Source organism: Brassica napus, chromosome A1, assembly GCF_020379485.1.
Source record: "Brassica napus cultivar Da-Ae chromosome A1, Da-Ae, whole genome shotgun sequence".
NCBI lineage: Eukaryota > Viridiplantae > Streptophyta > Magnoliopsida > Brassicales > Brassicaceae > Brassica > Brassica napus.
The window spans coordinates 3,323,948-3,341,588 of NC_063434.1; the positions used below are offsets into that span (position 1 = coordinate 3,323,948).

Sequence of the window (17,641 nt, forward strand, 5' to 3'; positions counted from 1 at the left end):
TTTATAATTTTCGGTTGACATGTAGTTGAGTTTATATGTAACTTAACTGTGATGGTATACATACAACAGAAGATTAAGCGTGGACGCCAACTCCTAATCATTTCATTCATGCTAACATCTTGGAAGACATAGAGAAAAAAAGAAGTACAGACAGGCAAATGAAAAACAAACTGCATCTGCATGCTAAAACAAAACAAGTTTAAAGACAAGGATGCAAGTATATACTCACAAATAAGTAGCTAGAGGGACAGAGATAGCTAATAGTTAAACCATATTAAAGCTAAAAGTGACTAACCATCAGACTAGATCGTCTATCCAGTCAATGTCCATCATGAGGAAATTGTCCAGCTGCAAGTCTTCTACTGAGAATATTGATTCTACACTTGCATCCACTGGGAGATAATGTTCATCAGCCATCTCCATAATCTCAGTAGAAACAGCTACATCCGGGGATGCAGAAACCTGATCTGTTGCCGGGATTGGTATGGTAGTGGAAGGCACAGATACAACTGATGAAGCATAGTTTGTTGCTATTGTCTGTATGTCAAGCTTGGACAGAGGCCTGACAGAACCTTCAGGAAGCTGAGGCTTTTCACTAGTGGGGAAATTGAAAACTCCCTTCTCACCCCTAATGCAGAACAAAGCTGCATCATAGGCACGAGCCGCCTTCTCTGGATCATCATATGAACCTAGCCATATCCGTCTTGCAGTCCTTGGAACTCTGATCTCAGACACCCACTTGCCCCATGACCTCTTTCTGACACCCCTATAGCATTTAAACCTTCCATCTTCATGAGCTTCTTCTAGTAAAGGAGATTTAGGAGTAGAGGGTGGCATCATGTCCCTAACAGAAGCAGATTTCTTAAGAATAGTGTGTAAACAGCTTTATGCACAAGTAGAAAGGCAGAAAGAACATTTGTGTTGAACTATGGAGCAGGTGGAGATGGAGTGAAGAGGCACGCCATGTTTGTCAACAGCACGTGGCATCGAAGAAGCTGCTGTTGTGCCAGGATAGCAGAGACCTCGAGGTATCGACTGACAAGATATCTGTCAAGCATACGTTTTTTTAAAGAGAGACACCGCAAAAAAGAAAGTAGGAGGGGAAGAACCTACTGGTTTGTTACAAGTCAGATGTCCGTTTCTTTCCTGAAGTTGAGACACGAGTAAGAACCACCACAATTTCTGGAGATATTATGAGATCAGTCCAAAGGCTAGATAAGAGCTTCAGTTTTATTCCATGTGTCAGCCAGATAATCTGTAAAAGCATTAATGTAGACTGACATCTTTTGATGGAAACTTTTGATCCAAGTCCAGTGAGCGTTAAAAAGATACCTTAAGTGGAAGATAGTCCTGGAAACTGAGCTACACTTCTTGTATTCATGTGATCTGAGGAACCAAGCCTAACAACCTTGAAATGGAAAGAACTATTCAAACTGTAAAATGGGAAAGAGCCAAGAAAAAAGGTAAGATTGCCTGCAAATCTTCTAAGGTTGGAAACATTAACTAGGATCTTATAATCTTTACTGTGCTATTATGTACTTCATTACTCAAGGGTCAAGGCACTAAAGTTTAATGTTGTACTTCAGTTGGAGAATCTTCTACTATTACCTGGATTGCTCCGCAATGAGACCGTTGATGATAGTTGATCGTCATACATAGCACACTGATCTCCATCAGCAAACTGCAAGCTGCAAAAAGACAGGTATGCATAAAAGAAATATCAACTAGTAATGAAAATATCTCTGCTGAGCAAGTGACCCTTCACCAAAATCTCTGGCTTCTGGATATTGTGGCTATCCTTTTAATTCACCAAACTTGGTTTGTAATTAGTTTTTTTTAACTATCTTTTCTAAACTACTGCCATCTTCCATGTATGATGTATCTGAGTTTCTATCATTCATTTTATTGCCTAGGATTTCATGAGTCCTGCATCCAAACACTTCTTTTCAAGCCATCTCACAAATCATAACAATGCAAAAGAGAAGTAGAGAGAGACCAATCTCATACAAAAATCTACAAAAATCAGACAATGTCACAAACTACCAATAAACCTTTTACTGTGGATAAGATCTTTATGTTAAAAACATTACAAGAATGTTACAGAGATTGCAAGACTTTTTGTCACTCCAATCCTTTGAAAATCTCAGCATTCAGAATATCAAGATCTGAAACTGTTTGCTTTTCAATCTGAAGCTGGAAAACTTCAGAGAACTCCTTAAGCAAAGACTCATGAGCTATATCTATCAACCTCAAATCACCAACCGTTCCATGTTCTCCATCTTCAAGTAAACCCTTTATGCTCCCAACTTGTCTATCTCTAATCCCACACGGAACTATCGAGTTGAACGGCGTTAAATCAGTAGTAACATTAAGCGCCAGACCATGATACGTTATCCATTTCGACACACGAATACCAATAGCCGCCACTTTTTGGTTGCCTACATAACATTAGCAAACCAAAAACAAGATCAAAATACACTACAAAAGTCTAAAAGACAATGTTGCGTGTTTCAAGACATACCAACCCAAACTCCAGTTAAACCATCAACACGTGAAGCTTTGATAGAGAAAGCAGAGGAAAGAACATTAATGACAACCTCTTCAAGTGTCCTGAGGTACCAATGAAGATCCATCTCGTGATTCCGAAGATTGATTATAGGATACATAACTAGCTACATTGTTCAACAATCACATTCATTAGCTTGAAGAACTCATAGGACAACAAAGAAACTTGACATTAGTTACCTGACCAGGACCATGGTAAGTGACTTCACCACCACGCTCAGTTCGATACACATCGAAAGGAGCATCCTTTACGTCGAAATTGAGATAATCCTCTGAGCTGCCAGTCCCCATTGTGTAAACAGGAGAGTGTTGTAATGAAATCACAGTGTCAGGACAGTCTTGGTTTCTATCAATCAGTGTCTTTTTCTCCTCGACGATGCGTTTCTGCCATGTCCAAGCTTTCTTGTACGGAACCAACTTGTCGTGTAGATCAAAACACTGACACCTGACAGAAAAAAGGGTTTTTATAAAATTGATGGTGATTGCACTTAAGGTGTTCGTGAAAATGCCTCAAAGAAAAAAATATCGAGACTTTACTTTCTTGGGTTGCTGAAGACCTTCACGGATCTGAATACTCTGTTTCTGTTGGCGCTCGTACGAGGGCAATGATGGAGCCCAGAGAGTAGTGTTTCTACTCGATGAAGTGACTCCATAACACTGATGTTAGTTGAAACTTGCTTTTGTCTGAAAATTCAGTTTCTAGCCAATAAGAAAAGAGTAATTACAATTTTGACTTAAAAATAATTTTTTTATTTATATATTTGAAACGAAAGAGCAATCTTGTGGATAAGAGATATATTACGTGTTAAGAAGACGATAACAAAGAAAAGAGAGTGGCTTTATCTATCGTTTGGTCCTGCCATCTGCTTCTCTATTTCGGTAACTTTCTCGGAAAACCTCTGTTTCTTATCTGTTCGGAGGTTCTTCACTGAGTTCTGTGCTTAAGGATTGTAAAGTTGTCGACTTTCACAAAGAACTATGATGGGTTTCGTTGAAGATTCTGTTTTGCTAACTTAGATTACAGTTCAAACAATGTTGGGTTTGATTCATGTCCTTGATGAGCTCGTCTTTGGTCTTATGCAACTGCTTATCGTTCACTAGCCAACACTCAGTTCTTGCTTCATCATCTCCAATCTCTCTTGGTTATAATCGCTTTCAGTCGATTTCGTTGCGGGGTAAGAGAAGGAAGAAGCTTTGGAGATTCGTTCCCAGTGCGGAGAAGGAAGATAGTCACACGGGTAATAACAAGAGGAGAAGAAGCTGGTGGCAGAGGTTTTTCTTTGACGATGATGGGAACTGGCTTGGTTTGAGAGACGACGAGATCGTTGACGAGACGGATGAGCTTGAGAAGGATGATGAGATGTCTGATGAAGAGAAATTCGAGACTTGGAAGAGACGAGCAGAGGCCATCGTGGAGCTACGGGAAGGTCAGGAGGAGATTGGTGATAATAGCGTTGGGGATGTGAGCAAGAAGTGGGAGGATTGGATTGTGGATTCAGATGACAGTTTAGTTGAGTCTTGGAGCCGAGGAGGAGACGAGGGAAGTGAAGACAGATCAGAGCTTGATGAGTTGACTGTTCCGGAGAGAGGGTTGGTTAAAATGGTGAGGGATATGGTTTTAGGAGTAGAGGAGGAAGATATTCTATACGAAGACCGTGTGTTTCGTTATGCATCTTCAAAATCTGTGAGTTATGTTCTTACATCTTGCAATTATAACATATGCTTCTTGTTACTTGTGTTGTCAATGCTCATTGTAACTCTTTGCAGGCTAAGTTTTTGGCGGTGTTGATCCTCATACCATGGGCATTGGACTTTCTAGCTCATGATTATCTACTCATGCCCTTTTTAGACAGGTGATATCTTTATTTCTTCATTTACATTGTGTTTGTTCCTAGTTTGATTGTTTAGCATGTGCCTTATTTACTTACAGATATGTAAAGACTGTACCACTTGCTGCCCAGACGCTTGATGTGAGACGAAGCCAAAAGCTAGAGATGGTAAAGGAACTGAATAGAGAAAAAGCTAGGTACCGTCTTGAAGTGGAGATTGGCAAAACTCCTCCTCTTTCTGATGATGACTTATGGTGGGAGTTGCGTGGTAAAGCGTAAGAGACACAACAAACTTACGCCACAGTTTTTAGTTTCTTTTGATGTTTTGAGTGTTGAAAACTCTCATCTTGATATGTTATGCGAAGATAGTTCATTTCCTATCCTTTCGTTTATTTCAACAGCTTGGAGCTGCGAGAGGAGTGGAGATTAGAGAACCGGAAAGCATTTGCCAACATATGGTCTGATATGGTGTTTGGGATCTCACTCTTCGTTCTTTTGTACGCCAATCAGGGTAGAGTAAGTCTTTGTTATGACATTTTAAGTTTCATTTCAAGCTAGTAGCTGTTAAGACCATTGTGTTAACATGTTTTCAGGTAGCCTTGTTGAAGTTTACGGGATACAAGATCATAAACAACATTTCAGACACGGGAAAAGCATTTCTCATCATCCTTATCACCGACATATTCTTGGGGTAAATGTCTTAATCATTGCATTAAGGAAGATCATAACAAATGTTAAAGTTAAAGATGTTTCAGTTCTAGTAACCTGCTATTGATGACCAGTTGTTCAGGGAAGGTATATAACTTAATGCTTCATTTTGTAGGTACCATTCTGAATCTGGATGGGAGACATTGTTAGAGATAATAATGGAACATTATGGTCTTGAAGTTGAGCAATCTACTATAACCATTTTCATCTGCCTCGTCCCCGTTGTTATTGACGCTTGTGTTAAGCTATGGGTATCTTCTCTTCTCCTTTTGTGTCCTCTATTTTGCATTCTGTGTATCTCCTTTTGTTTCTTCTTCTTTGCTCATTATCTCTTTCTCTTGTGCAGCTGTTCAAGTTCCTTCCAAGACTGTCTCCGAGAGTTTCCAACATTTTCCAGGAGATGAAACGTCATTAAGTAGTAGTATCCACCATTAAAACCCTCCTCTTAAGTACTCTGTTGCTATGACACAAACCATTCTTCAGCTTCATTAAATTTCAGATACACACATAAGATAGGCTATTTTTGTCATCTTGATTCTTTTTTTTGCTGAATTGTCGGTGAAAAAATTGAGAGAAGTCTGTGGGCTCTCCCAACAGTACGTTGTCATGTACACAATAAACAAACCTACAAAAGAATCCCTTTGGGCTTTGGCTTTATGCATACTTGTGAAGTTGTAATATTATCTTCAATATGCTAAGTTCTCAAATTTTATGATTATCTTTTTGGTAGGACATATATATCCAATGATTTAAGATACAAATTACAAAAGTTGTGAAAGAATTATAAGTCTTGTCACCTTTTGACTTGCCTTTGGCTTTTTTGGATGGTTGATTTGATGATAGGATTAAGTTTTTAAGAGCTCAAACTTCCACACAAAACTCTCATGCCTTTGTTGACCCAAAACACTTTTTTCTCTCTTTTGGTCCAAGCACAATGTTTCGAAAGATGACCAAGCGAATGTGTAAGGTTTTGATTGACAAAAAAAACTAAAGCAGTATCCAAAGTAAATTATTTAAAATCATTAGATGGTTTTAATCATGTGGTTGAAGCCTTGAAGGTCATACACAGCTCACAAGTGACACAACGTCTCTAGATCAAAATCTATTAGAAGTCTATAAACATGATGTATGATGTATCTAAAACTAGCGATCTCATCAAAAATATATTCACTCTGTTTCCGAAAATAAAATTTTCTAAAGCATTCACGTTTATTAAAAATTCAATAAATGTTTATAATTTATTTTTTCTTTTACTTTATTACATACTTTCTAATAATTTTTCACCAATAAAATTTAATCAATTCAAATATTTTCATTTAATGTTTCTTAAAAGTATAAAAAAATACTTTAAACATATATAAAATCTATATTTGTGGTACAAGTAAGAAATCTAAAACATTTTATTTTCGGGAACGGATGGGGTAATTTTTAAACCAAGCCATACGTATTAGATATGTTTCATAGATCTTACTACATGTTATTCAAAACTAATGATTAAATGCACTACCTATCACTAGCTAGCATTCTACTTTTTTACTAGGTTAGCATATTTACATTGCTTCACTAGACCTCTTAATCGGACGAGTGAGATTCCTTTGCAGTAAAAAAGTTATCTATGAGGAATGCAAGAGAGAGTTAACTGATATACCTCGAACTTCCCCATTCAATATGGCGGGGTTCAAGGGCCATTGCCCAATTATAAGTTATAACCTCATCATTTTGTTTAATTTATTTGTATCATTACACCATTTTCTCTCGTAATTTGTTGGTCAAAATCTGAAGCTGACAAACTCCAAAGCACACAGAATATTGTCAGAAATTGAGTTGTCCAAACTGGAAATGTCTCCTTTGTTATTTTGTTTTTATTGCACTTAAAACAAAACAAAAATACTGGGACAAAGAAATTGTAAACTGAAAACGTGACAAAATGAAAAGAGAAAAACAGTAGTGATTAAAGATAGAGATCTAGGAAGAGAAGAAACAAAAAAAAATATAGAGGAATGTCTGAGTCTCTGACAGCAATTCCATTAAAGGCCTTTAACTTGCAGCCTTTGACCAAATCATAGCCCTTCAATCTTATGTGTAAATAAAATAAACATGTGTAACATTTGTTAAAAAAACTCGTCAGAAAACAAAAATATGATCATTAAAAAGGGGTAAATCTAATTTCCAAGCACAAGTAGAATCAATGAAATAAACATGTCGAGTTTTAGTTGATATATAGTTCAATGTATTTGACTAAAAAATTCAATGCGAAAGAGGCCTAACTAAAATGACCAGATATATCAACATTAAATTTGATTATAATCAAATGAACAGATTATTCAAACAAAACACAAGGTATTTTAAACATTTTCGTTTACAATACTTACTAATCACAGATGAACATAAGCTAACTTCTTAGTTAATACGAAACAAGATTTATAGCCTACGACCAAAATTGGTAATGACAAACACACAACAGAAGATGCAACTTGTACTTAAATATTGATTCACAATAGGCTAAAGAGATGAGCATATGTTAGAAAATGCTTACGTCAAAACTATTTCTCCTTTGAATTTATAATAGCCTAATTAGTTAAATCCTAAGATTAAATGCATAGGTAATAATTAACACAACTTTAACAGAAAACGAAGAGGTGTCTATAAGAAGTTAGGTTTCATATGCAACTCATCATCTTCTTCTTCTTCTTCTTTCCCCCGCCAAGATCGGTTCCTATCCTTCTCTCCTCCACCTCCTAACCTTCTCTCCATTTTCTTCCCTCCATTTTACCTCTCCCTCTCTCTCTAGAAGTTTTAACACAAACAACAAACCCACTAAAAACAACAAAACCATAACAAAAACCAAAAAAAACAAAGTTTTATTTTATTTTTAGACATAGAGAGAAGGAGGCTTTGTGTTTGTGCTTTTTCTCCTTCTCTTCATTGAAAGCTTCTCCTTGTGGGAATTTTATTAAATGGGTAATGTGACATCAAATGTGGCGGCCAAGTTCGCCTTCTTCCCGCCTGATCCGGCAACATACGGAGTATCGAAGGACGAGGAGACCGGGAAGCTGGTCTTATCCGGAGTCTCTCCAGACATGAACATGGAAGTCCATCAGCTCACCACCAAGTCCGGTAATAAAGTTGTTGCTACGTTCTGGAGACACCCTTTTGCGAGATTCACGCTTCTCTATTCTCATGGCAACGCAGCTGATCTTGGCCAAATGGTTGAGCTCTTCATCGAGCTGCGTGCTCATCTTCGCGTCAACATCATGAGGTAAATACTAAATAATTATCACAAAAATCTCAAAACTTTTTTGTTATTAGTTTCTTACATTTTTAATTAGATTATTTTTGAAACAGTTATGACTATTCAGGCTATGGAGCTTCAACAGGAAAGGTAAAAAAAAAAAAAGAGAAATCAGTTAAATTTCAAAAGCTTTATTTAATTTTCATATTTTTATTTGCTTTTTTCTGATTTAAATTTTGTTTTTTTTTTGGTGGTATAGCCGTCTGAGTTCAACACATATTACGACATTGAGGCAGTGTACAACTGCTTGAGAAGCGATTATGGGATCAAGCAAGAGGAGCTGATACTGTATGGACAGTCTGTAGGAAGTGGGCCAACGCTGCACATGGCTTCAAGGTTGAAGAGGCTGAGAGGAGTTGTTCTTCACAGCGCCATTCTCTCTGGCATTAGAGTCTTGTATCCTGTCAAAATGACTCTCTGGTTCGATATCTTCAAGGTAAGTCTAAAACACACAAAGAATGTGTCTTGTTGGAGTCTAAATATTATATACTCTGGTAAGGTCTCATGATCTTCATTTATATTGCAGAACATAGACAAGATTCGCCATGTCAACTCCAAAGTTCTTGTCATACATGTATGTACTCTTTAATTTATTAATCAACTGTAGATTCTGTCTTCATTTCATTATGTTGATACGTGCTGATTGATTGTGTGGTTGAACTGCAGGGAACAAAGGATCATATAGTGGATTTGTCTCACGGAAAGCGATTGTGGGAGCTGGCCAAGGAGAAGTATGATCCGTTATGGGTGAAAGGAGGAGGGCATTGCAACCTGGAGACGTACCCTGAGTACATTAAACACCTGCGAAAGTTCATAAACGCAATGGAGAAACTATCTCTAACCAATCCACCACCTAAACAGTTAACCAATGAGCCTAGTGTCACCGAGACTAAGCACAGCCGGTGCTTGAGATTTCGGAAAAGGTAGGATGTGTTAGCAGAATCAGAAGACAATTGGTAGATTCCTTTATGTGCATTGCCATGTGCTTTGAACTCAGAACACTCAAGGAAAGCTTGACGAGAGTCATTTCCTTAGTGAGATCAAAACCAAATGCTAAACACAGGGTCCACATACAGTGGTGGAACAAAGATATAATCTAGGGAGGTGGTTACTGTAAAATGTAGCCATGTTTATTTGCTTGATGTTCAGTCTCATGTAACAGAAAAATGTAATGTAGCACCAACTTTGAGGTTTTGTAAAACATCATTACTTGTAGGAGAAGTTCATAGAGAACAAGATGTGTGTAATCACATAGACCAGTCCAATGTTCAATGCCAGGATGGAACAATTAAACAACATAACACAAACAAGCAAACAAATAAAACATTACATTTCAAAGTCCCATTACTCTCTTTATGTCACAACTCTAGATTGGTCTTTTTTCACAAAGAGCTCCCATAATATTTACAGCTCTCCTTAGTCAATCTCCACAACTTGAGGCCTCCTCTGTGCAGCTTTCTTGCGTATAAAGATACCCCATCTCAAAGCAGCTTTAAGCTTAAGCCAACCCACCACAGCTTTCCCTGAGCCTCTCCCTCGTTCTCTCCCATAACCCTTATCTACCTGAGCTTCATACCGATCGTTAAAACCGTAACACGACTCATCAATATGAGTAAACCCGCCTGCTATCCCAAATGTCTTGAGCAACTTCTGCATATCATCGCTCTCAAGCATCTCTGAACTCCTCACCCTAATTTCCTCTGTGAAAACATCTTCACGGTCTACCCCATTGTATGATCCTGAAACTGAGGAACCCTCCATAGATGTGTAGTCTCCTAACTGATTGCATGGCTGTTGCACAAACGGATACTGTATCTGTTGCTGAGGAAGCGCTGAGTAGCTATTCACATTCTGATGATGGTTCTGTGCTCTTTTTGCCTCTGGTAAGCAACTCAACAGCTTACCGTCATACTCAACAGCTTTGTGCCAGTTCTCATAAGCAGCCTTCACCATAATGTCTGCAGATATCTGTTAAAGAGTTGCAAAAGCAGCTCAGAGAGATGTATACTGGGAGTAAGAAGCTAAGTTTACAGAGAAATGTCTTTACCTTTTGGTCATGGTTAAGAGATTCTAGAGACAAGAAGTGATCATTAGCAATCAAGCCTTGGAACTCATATATATGATTGAAGACAACTCCTGTATTATTATGTGTCTGCTCTGTGTAATAAACGTAAAGCTTCCCACCTAATACACAAGTCTTTGCATGCTCCACCGTGTTGTCCCACATTCTATTTGACATTCCACTCCCAAGTAACTGCAAACACACACAACACCAAGATTATAAAGCAAGACCACAGTAACTTCTTTAGTACAAGTATTAGAGATGCACATACACTTCTTAGCTTCTGTGGTTCCTTCACAAGTATCCTAAGAAAGTCTTCAACAGTAATGACGTTAGATTTTACTAGCTTCTTGTGTAGGACTCCACCTTTCGCTATTCTATCCAATCTCCAGACTTCATCATGTAAAACCGGTGGATAATGTTTCTTGTATACTGCAAAAAAGAACCAAGATTCAGATAAACAATAGGCTTTCTCCTTTCATATCCAAAGTATTAAGGAACTCACGTTCTCCTCTATGATCTTTAACAGCAAAAGGCTCAGTCTTAGCTTCACGTATGTGAAACCCTGACGCAGACTTAACACCAAGCCTAAACTTCCTGCTCCTTATCCAGCTCGAATTGTCGGTGAAAGAAAGTTCTCCTAGAGTTCCTACGCCTTCCTTAAGTACCACATGAATGTGACCAGTCAATATGGGACTTTTTCCTTGGCGCTCTTTCACAACAAAGCTCTCAAAACGTTCTCTCGTCCAATCTTCATCGTTGAAGTCTCCATCTAACACGACAACGTTCAGCTTTGCCGTTGAATCTTCTCCCGTTTGAACAACGTTTCCTGTGTTTGCATCTGTAAGGACCACGTGAACGGCTGAGCCCTGCTCTCCTTCGACTTTCCCTCCTGTGAATAAATGAGGAGGCATGCGTGTTCTGAAGCGAATTTGCAAGTTTCTTCCATTAAGGCCTTGAATCTTCTTTGGTTCTTGAGAGCTGAAAACTCAAATAGCTGTAAAGATCATGGAACCAGTCCAAGGAAGGAGATACGAGATAGTAACATAACTAGAGAAACTACCTTGGAGTTGTTTTGGAGCTCTCCAACTTAGATAAGGCACGTTCCACCTCTTCACTAACCTGTCCATTGGCCCACCATAATCAAGCTTTGGTCTAACGAGAAAACTCAACTTTGAAATAGAATATTAACTCACAATTCTGCGGAATAATGGTTCCAAAGAGGAGCATAGCCTCTGTAGACTATCTACCTTGACAGCTTCCACGATGACACTGTAAACACAGTTCTTGTTTTAATAAAACCTCTGACCAATTTTGATGAACATGCAAGATACTTAATGAGCATCTCTCAGAAAGGTTATCCAATTCCAAAGGAGTTCATAATCAGAGCCAAGACAATTTAAGTTACGATGCATGAAACACATGTAAAGTATGACTTACCTTGCCAAAGCTGGAAGCTTCTTCTGTCTCTTTGGTTCTGAGCCTTCTGACAAGTTATCTGTATACTCTTGATTGTGTCCTCTCTTCCTCATCGAACTTTCCATTTAAGGTAAGATAAGCTATCAATCTCTGTGCCTAGGGAGATACGAATTTAATGCAATTCCCCTACGTTGGAGAAAAGAGCACAAGTCCTACACCAAGGAAGCTTCAGAGAAACTCACAGAATAATAGAGCACAGAGATTAGTTGAATCTAGAACCGAAGTCGTATAAAGATGTCTTTTCTTTTCTTTTCTTTATGGATCGTTTATTACAACCCACATGGAGTGTACGAACCTAAATCTGGTTCTTTTAATGGTATAGATCTAAAAGCTTTTATGGATCATGTCCCTTTGAATATTTAGAATAATGCAAAATAGAGTATACTTTAATGGCCGACGCTAAAGGAACAGAAACAAAGACAGCTGTTTTTGTGAATGTAAACGAATCTTGAAAAACACGAAACCGCGTGATCATAAACTATGTCAAACTCAGTGCGTTTGACATCTCCACTTTTGTCTCTCTTCACAAACTTTCAACGTGTCTTGACACGTTTGAAAGAGTCTTTAAGGAATTAAATGTCTCCAGTTTCAACGTTTCTTTATCCTCTTGACCTTAGGTTAAAGCATAATACAGTATATCACAGACAGGCATCAAATCTAGCTGCAATGCAATCGGATCAACTCACAGACTCTTCTGAACATGAAACTTAAGATACAGAACCAACCTCTTTAACTAATGAGAGAAGTGAAACTTAGTGGTAGAGAAATGAACAATTATATATTTGAAGAGAAGTCAATACAAGGCCAAAGCCATTCTTTAGCTACATTACGATTCCAAAGGCAAAAACAAAAGACTACATATATGGAGAAACGTGGAACATAAAGGACTTTTCCTTGAAAAAATTCGGTTTCTCAGACAAAAACACTTCAGGGTTTGTCATGAGAACGGACAATCAGTTTTTTACTCACCTTCCCAACCTGATTGACGAGCTCTCTTCTCCCACAAAGCAGTGATCTTCCTCTCCTTGATCAACAAAGCTTCAGCTCTCTCCCTAGCTGACTCACAGATCTCAGTGGCGGCGTTGCATTTCTCAGCTTCCTTTTGGTACTGAGACGCAACTCTCTTAGCTTCTAAGAGTGTAACGTTCATATGACGGCTATGCTCATCAGCAACTGCTTCTTGCAGCTTCAGCTCCTCGGTCAGAAGGTCCACAAACTGCTTCTCCATTTCCTGCTTGAGCTCCGGATCATCGCCTCCACAATCTGTTCACAACACAAGTTAGAGAATGAACGTACTACTTCAAAGGAGAATACAAGAGCTATAACTCTATATAAATCATCAGAAAACGTCATTCAGCAAGATAACGATTAGAGTAACACTGACAAAGTGACTAGCCTGTTCTGCAATGAAACTTTAAATTGAGATGATTAATGGCTACTAAATTATCAAAACTTCAGTTCTACAAATAACTCGTAAAAGCCTAAGACTCAGGAAACATCAGAAAGGTAAAGACTTTGGAATAACAGATAAGAAAACTCCTCAACCCATGTTTACAACTTGACAGAACATAACAACAACACTCGCAAAGTAGCTAGACAAAAACAAGCTCAGAATCAAGATCTAACCTGTAACAGTGAGATTCGCAAGCCCTGCAGAAAAAGAAAAAATACCAACTTGTTAATCTATACACAAGCTGAGATTCGTTCTTACACCTTAGACAAGAAAAGAATGAATTTAAAAGAGGGAGCTTGATTGAAAGATCCAATCTTTAAACTCAGATCCAATCAAAAACGAAATCATACCAGGAGCGATCTCGAGGAGAGAGACAGGAGGTGGGCAGTCACAGACGCAAGGAGGACAAACAGAGCTCTTACGAGTGGATGATCCAACGAAGCCTTTGTTGAATCTCCAATAAAGAGCTGGTCCACACACTACTAAAGCAGATACCACCGCGAAGATCACCAGACATCGCATGCAATCTCCAGACCGACGAGCCATAGCAAGAAAAAGAGAGAAAGCTCAATCGAAATGAATCAGAGTGGTGGAAGTGCAGCAACAATGGCGATTTAGTGTGTGAAAGTAGATTTAGAAACAGAGCTGATGAGTGTGAAACTAACTATAGAGAGGGAAACAGCTAAACGACAGCGTTTCAATGGGGTTGGGTTCAGATGTCGGTGGTGCGTTTCTCACGGTAACACTGTAACTGTTTCTCTTTGCGAATTTACGGTTTGACCCTTTTGAATTCTTTAATCTTTCTGAAAAGGCGCTATACTTTTTATTTACTAATTATGATTATACCCTTTGAATTTTATAATCTTCTCAAAATGGACTATACTTTCATTAGTTCAAGAATTACCCCTTATTGTAGCTTTTGTTGGTAATCAGAATCCAAATTCGAAGTAACGCCTTTTTTATTATTGGATAATAGTTTTTACTCGTTACAGACACATGACAATCAGACAATGAATGGGTGTTCTGGTCCTTTTCACTTAGCTTGCTCTTCTTGTTCCAGATCACTGTAATACTCACTGATCCATTTCTCTATAATAGCAACTTCTTGCCTCCTCTGTTGTTTCAGCCACTCAGGGTCGTCTTTTGTAGCAGCTCTGAGATCCGTGTGGTGAGCTCGTGCTTTTAAATAAACAATGTTTAAATCTCTTGTTTCTAACAAATGTGTGTAATTCACTCTTAAATTTCACAAGTTTTTAACCTTTTCTGGTCACAAGCGCAATGATACTGCTCGATATGTTCTTCAGAACGCTGACAAAAGCCATTAACATCAACTCTTTGTTTCTAAAGAAAATAAAGAATGACCAAGAATATGGATGAGGAACTCTCACCCTCCTCCGCTCCACGGATCCTGCAGTCCATTGGAGAATATAATGTTGCTACCAAATCTCTTCAACACCATCTCTATTCTCTGCCAAAAAGACTCCGAGCTTGAAGAGTTGAAGTATGTTATCTGGAAAAGAAAATAGAAGAGACGATACTAACCTGCCCGCCAAACTCAGTGGTGATCCAGTTTGGTCTAGGCTTGACACCTTATTCCCTCAGACAATATTCTTGGTTTGCTTTCTCATCATCACTTTCAAATGGTCGAAACATGGTCTGGTTCGAGCAGCTCATTGGCATCACCATCTCTGTGCATGCCTTTTTTTTATTCGCATTGATCCATTGCTGTTTCAACAAAAGCTGTCTCTAGCCAACCAGAGGCTGAAGAGAGAGAGTGCAAGGTCCTGTGATTCATCAAAACGTTCTCATAGATTGTGTAAAGACTAAACAATGAATCAACAGTGAGGGGAAACAGATTTTTTTATTTACTTGCAAGTTCTGAACATTTTGCTGAGTTCTTGTAAGCCATCTTTTACGGTGGAGAAAACTTCCATTTCTCCCCAGCTTCTCTTGATTACTTCAAAGCAGTTAACTCTCACCTCCTGCTCAAAATGAGAAGTTCATAATGTGAGTTATGCTTACAAAACTAACAACCATGTTTGATATATACATACTTTGAAATCCTGAGAAACGGTGTCGTAGAAGCTTGAAGATGGAACAATATTATCGAAGTTCAGAATCGGAGCAGAGGATGCTAATGCGCCAATTGCTATATGTGGATACTTTAGCCTGAACCACGCCGCAAGCACTGTCTCAGAGTACAACAGAAGATCGTTTTAAGAGCAAAATGTAGCAATAAGAAACTAATATTGACTTTTTTTTAAAGCTTACTTCCACCATAAGAGCCACCGAAGACTATGACAGGAGATGCTTCAGAGGTTAGATTCTGCTTCAAGCTTCTTATCAAGATAGCGTAATCAGCCAACGCTTGCTGTGAGTTCAAGAATCCCAATGTATTGGCCAGCTTGTGCGGCTTTGACTCTCCATAGAACCTATGCTGCAAGGATTTAGAAAAAGACATAAGCATTAGTGTTTTAAGTTAGAGATTCTTCAAACAATGGGATTTTGATAAAAGCTTTTACTTCGATGAAGACTAGAAGAGCCTGGAACTTTGGAGCAATGTCCAGCATGAAACCGGTGTTGGAAGCAAACCACTCTATATCACCTTCATTGCCTGTGTAGACGAAGATGGGGCCACCTTTGCGCCAGTAATGACTGTTTATGAGGTACTTTTGGTGGAAGACTTGGTAACTCTCTGGCTGGAAACTGAAGTGGTCAAGATTCTGAGGGAAGTAACGAGTCTCAAAGTGAGAAGGCAACTCTGTGTTTGACTTGGAGGTCTTCATGTTTTGTCTCGAAGATAAAAGATGGTGAGAACGTCTTGGAATATACGTTGCATCTGCAACAACAGAGAATAACAGGAACGCAAGACATAAACAAGCAGACATTCTCTCCATATCTCTCTCTCTCTGCAGAACTGAGAAAGTAAAACTCGAACCAACAGACTATAATAAATAAGAGGATGTGTGTTTGGTCTTGTGTCTGCGTCAGCTTTTGGAGCTTGTGGAGGTCAAAAGTGATATAAAACAAGGGAAATTTTGTCTGTATATCAATAAATTTTCATATGCTCTCACTCTCAACAATGCTGCTGACAAACAAAAAAAAAGACTAACAATCACTAACACAAGTAGACGTATGATCCACATAGAACTGACTCCCATCTTAACAAACACCTTACTATACAATAATCTGCCAATCTATTTGTTCTTTATAGGATCCAGTTATACACAGAGTTCTGAAACAAGTTGTCACATGTGACTGCCAAGAACATTAGTATCCAGAAAAATAATCCTTTTAACTGAGAAAGTGTCACTGAGGCTATGATACTAGGAAGAACAACACATCTACATTTCAGAACTGTAACACACTTGGCAATAGGACCACAAGATTTTCCAGTATATATTTTTAAGCAATACATGGCTGTAAGCTAGTTCATTACCAAACTAGAAACCAAACTAGAAACCATCTTTTTCTTTGATTAGTACGGAAAATAAAGTAGTAACGGCAAAGTTCTCTCTCACCCACCAATAATAATTTTAAAACAGAGAACATAATCGGTAATAAATACAACAAGGCAAACTAAACTGGCAAGTTTTAATAAAGAATAATTGCCCCCACAGAGTCAGATTATTCACCTCTTGTTTCATTCATTCTCTCAGTTGAAAACAAAAGGGTTTAGGCCCACAATTAACGTTTTAAGCAACCAATAATGCTGTGAGAGCTTTCAGCTGTTAATTACTATCTATAAAAAGATGATGAAGTTCATTCTTTCCTGTCTACGGTCTTTTTTAAGTTCTCTCTTTTGGGTTATAATCCGAAATCCTTAGTTGGCAACACTGATCTAAACCACATGCATACGCATATTTTTCTATGGTAGATGTAGAAGAACACACTATTAGGCAAAACAACACATATGCAAGCTTTGTCCATTTTCTTTGTGTTGTAAGTTGTAACCAAAGATGATGAATCAAAGCTTTAACAGTAGCTAATAAAAATTTACTTTTTTATATGAAATAAAAAAAACTTTGCATGTCACAGAGGAGGACTCAGATTCGCCTTTTCTCAGACAGATTAGAGGACAAAAACTCTTCCGCCATGGCTGCTATTAAAGCCCCGCCATGTAAGAGAGTAAGAGAGTGTTTACCGCAACCTCTGGTCTATTTGACTTCTTAAGAATCATCATAGTCTCCCAAGAAGAAGAAGAAGAAGAAGAAGAGAGTGAAACCTTATATATATATATATATATATATATA

General features: G+C 38.2%; 6 protein-coding genes and 1 pseudogene across 8 annotated transcripts; 2 read left to right on the top strand and 5 right to left on the bottom strand.

Annotated features, from left to right (window-relative positions):
- Nucleotides 1-73: 73 nt before the first annotated feature.
- LOC106383232 (ethylene-responsive transcription factor ERF015-like) lies at nt 74-1,267 on the bottom strand. Its single transcript, XM_022700432.2, has one exon. The coding sequence runs from the start codon at nt 838-840 to the stop codon at nt 298-300; it is 543 nt and encodes a 180-aa protein (XP_022556153.2). The 5' UTR covers nt 841-1,267; the 3' UTR covers nt 74-297.
- Nucleotides 1,268-1,924: 657 nt separating this feature from the next.
- On the bottom strand, nt 1,925-3,326 carry LOC106383157 (octanoyltransferase LIP2p, chloroplastic-like). The gene is made up of 4 exons (XM_013823315.3): nt 3,103-3,326; nt 2,746-3,010; nt 2,522-2,672; nt 1,925-2,438 (listed from the first exon to the last, which is right to left on the bottom strand). The coding sequence occupies exons 1-4, from the start codon at nt 3,216-3,218 to the stop codon at nt 2,122-2,124; spliced, it is 849 nt and encodes a 282-aa protein (XP_013678769.2). The 5' UTR covers nt 3,219-3,326; the 3' UTR covers nt 1,925-2,121.
- Nucleotides 3,327-3,354: 28 nt separating this feature from the next.
- LOC106383082 (chloroplast envelope membrane protein) lies at nt 3,355-5,759 on the top strand. Its single transcript, XM_013823223.3, has 7 exons — nt 3,355-4,249; nt 4,333-4,418; nt 4,496-4,669; nt 4,796-4,910; nt 4,988-5,085; nt 5,218-5,353; nt 5,449-5,759. Exons 1-7 carry the CDS (start codon nt 3,614-3,616, stop codon nt 5,515-5,517), a joined length of 1,314 nt encoding a protein of 437 aa, XP_013678677.2. The 5' UTR covers nt 3,355-3,613; the 3' UTR covers nt 5,518-5,759.
- A 1,743-nt stretch (nt 5,760-7,502) lies between these two features.
- Nucleotides 7,503-9,597, top strand: LOC106382984 (alpha/beta hydrolase domain-containing protein 17B-like). Its single transcript, XM_013823126.3, has 5 exons — nt 7,503-8,361; nt 8,448-8,484; nt 8,594-8,830; nt 8,921-8,968; nt 9,061-9,597. The coding sequence occupies exons 1-5, from the start codon at nt 8,060-8,062 to the stop codon at nt 9,319-9,321; spliced, it is 885 nt and encodes a 294-aa protein (XP_013678580.2). The 5' UTR covers nt 7,503-8,059; the 3' UTR covers nt 9,322-9,597.
- Nucleotides 9,551-12,290, bottom strand: LOC106382831 (calmodulin-binding protein 60 F-like). Of its 3 annotated transcripts, XM_048780745.1 has the most exons (8): nt 12,066-12,289; nt 11,897-11,992; nt 11,653-11,728; nt 11,520-11,578; nt 10,962-11,437; nt 10,728-10,888; nt 10,442-10,648; nt 9,551-10,362 (listed from the first exon to the last, which is right to left on the bottom strand). In XM_048780745.1, exons 2-8 carry the CDS (start codon nt 11,986-11,988, stop codon nt 9,811-9,813), a joined length of 1,623 nt encoding a protein of 540 aa, XP_048636702.1. In that variant the 5' UTR covers nt 11,989-11,992; nt 12,066-12,289; the 3' UTR covers nt 9,551-9,810. The 3 variants fall into 3 exon arrangements, with proteins under 3 accessions (XP_048636702.1, XP_013678394.2, XP_013678499.2); XM_013822940.3 differs by having other exon boundaries at nt 11,897-12,290; XM_013823045.3 differs by lacking the exons at nt 11,897-11,992; nt 12,066-12,289 and having other exon boundaries at nt 10,962-11,453; nt 11,653-11,718.
- A 401-nt stretch (nt 12,291-12,691) lies between these two features.
- BNAA01G06130D lies at nt 12,692-14,057 on the bottom strand. The gene is made up of 3 exons (XM_013822836.3): nt 13,739-14,057; nt 13,562-13,585; nt 12,692-13,198 (listed from the first exon to the last, which is right to left on the bottom strand). The coding sequence occupies exons 1-3, from the start codon at nt 13,932-13,934 to the stop codon at nt 12,897-12,899; spliced, it is 522 nt and encodes a 173-aa protein (XP_013678290.1). The 5' UTR covers nt 13,935-14,057; the 3' UTR covers nt 12,692-12,896.
- Nucleotides 14,058-14,329: 272 nt separating this feature from the next.
- LOC106382670 lies at nt 14,330-16,327 on the bottom strand (annotated as a pseudogene).
- Between the last annotated feature and the right edge of the window lie 1,314 nt (nt 16,328-17,641).

What these genes read in the sequence shown, in the direction of transcription:
- LOC106383232 (XM_022700432.2), bottom strand. Translation starts at nt 840, where the DNA reads ATGATGCCACCCTCTACTCCTAAATCTCCTTTACTAGAAGAAGCTCAT.
- LOC106382831 (XM_013822940.3), bottom strand. Translation starts at nt 12,000, where the DNA reads ATGGAAAGTTCGATGAGGAAGAGAGGACACAATCAAGAGTATACAGAT. An exon ending in AAGCTTCCAGCTTTGGCAAG is followed by an intron (nt 11,729 to 11,896) that starts GTAAGTCATACT and finishes CTGTGTTTACAG; the next exon opens with TGTCATCGTGGAAGCTGTCA. An exon ending in CTCTTAACCATGACCAAAAG is followed by an intron (nt 10,363 to 10,441) that starts GTAAAGACATTT and finishes ACTCTTTAACAG; the next exon opens with ATATCTGCAGACATTATGGT.
- BNAA01G06130D (XM_013822836.3), bottom strand. Translation starts at nt 13,934, where the DNA reads ATGGCTCGTCGGTCTGGAGATTGCATGCGATGTCTGGTGATCTTCGCG. An exon ending in TCTCCTCGAGATCGCTCCTG is followed by an intron (nt 13,586 to 13,738) that starts GTATGATTTCGT and finishes CTTTTTCTGCAG; the next exon opens with GGCTTGCGAATCTCACTGTT. An exon ending in TGCGAATCTCACTGTTACAG is followed by an intron (nt 13,199 to 13,561) that starts GTTAGATCTTGA and finishes TGTTGTGAACAG; the next exon opens with ATTGTGGAGGCGATGATCCG.
- LOC106383157 (XM_013823315.3), bottom strand. Translation starts at nt 3,218, where the DNA reads ATGGAGTCACTTCATCGAGTAGAAACACTACTCTCTGGGCTCCATCAT. An exon ending in GTCTTCAGCAACCCAAGAAA is followed by an intron (nt 3,011 to 3,102) that starts GTAAAGTCTCGA and finishes TTTTTCTGTCAG; the next exon opens with GTGTCAGTGTTTTGATCTAC. An exon ending in TTTAACTGGAGTTTGGGTTG is followed by an intron (nt 2,439 to 2,521) that starts GTATGTCTTGAA and finishes AATGTTATGTAG; the next exon opens with GCAACCAAAAAGTGGCGGCT.
- LOC106383082 (XM_013823223.3), top strand. Translation starts at nt 3,614, where the DNA reads ATGTCCTTGATGAGCTCGTCTTTGGTCTTATGCAACTGCTTATCGTTC. An exon ending in TGTACGCCAATCAGGGTAGA is followed by an intron (nt 4,911 to 4,987) that starts GTAAGTCTTTGT and finishes ACATGTTTTCAG; the next exon opens with GTAGCCTTGTTGAAGTTTAC. An exon ending in ACGCTTGTGTTAAGCTATGG is followed by an intron (nt 5,354 to 5,448) that starts GTATCTTCTCTT and finishes TCTCTTGTGCAG; the next exon opens with CTGTTCAAGTTCCTTCCAAG.
- LOC106382984 (XM_013823126.3), top strand. Translation starts at nt 8,060, where the DNA reads ATGGGTAATGTGACATCAAATGTGGCGGCCAAGTTCGCCTTCTTCCCG. An exon ending in CTTCGCGTCAACATCATGAG is followed by an intron (nt 8,362 to 8,447) that starts GTAAATACTAAA and finishes TTTTTGAAACAG; the next exon opens with TTATGACTATTCAGGCTATG. An exon ending in TCTGGTTCGATATCTTCAAG is followed by an intron (nt 8,831 to 8,920) that starts GTAAGTCTAAAA and finishes TTTATATTGCAG; the next exon opens with AACATAGACAAGATTCGCCA.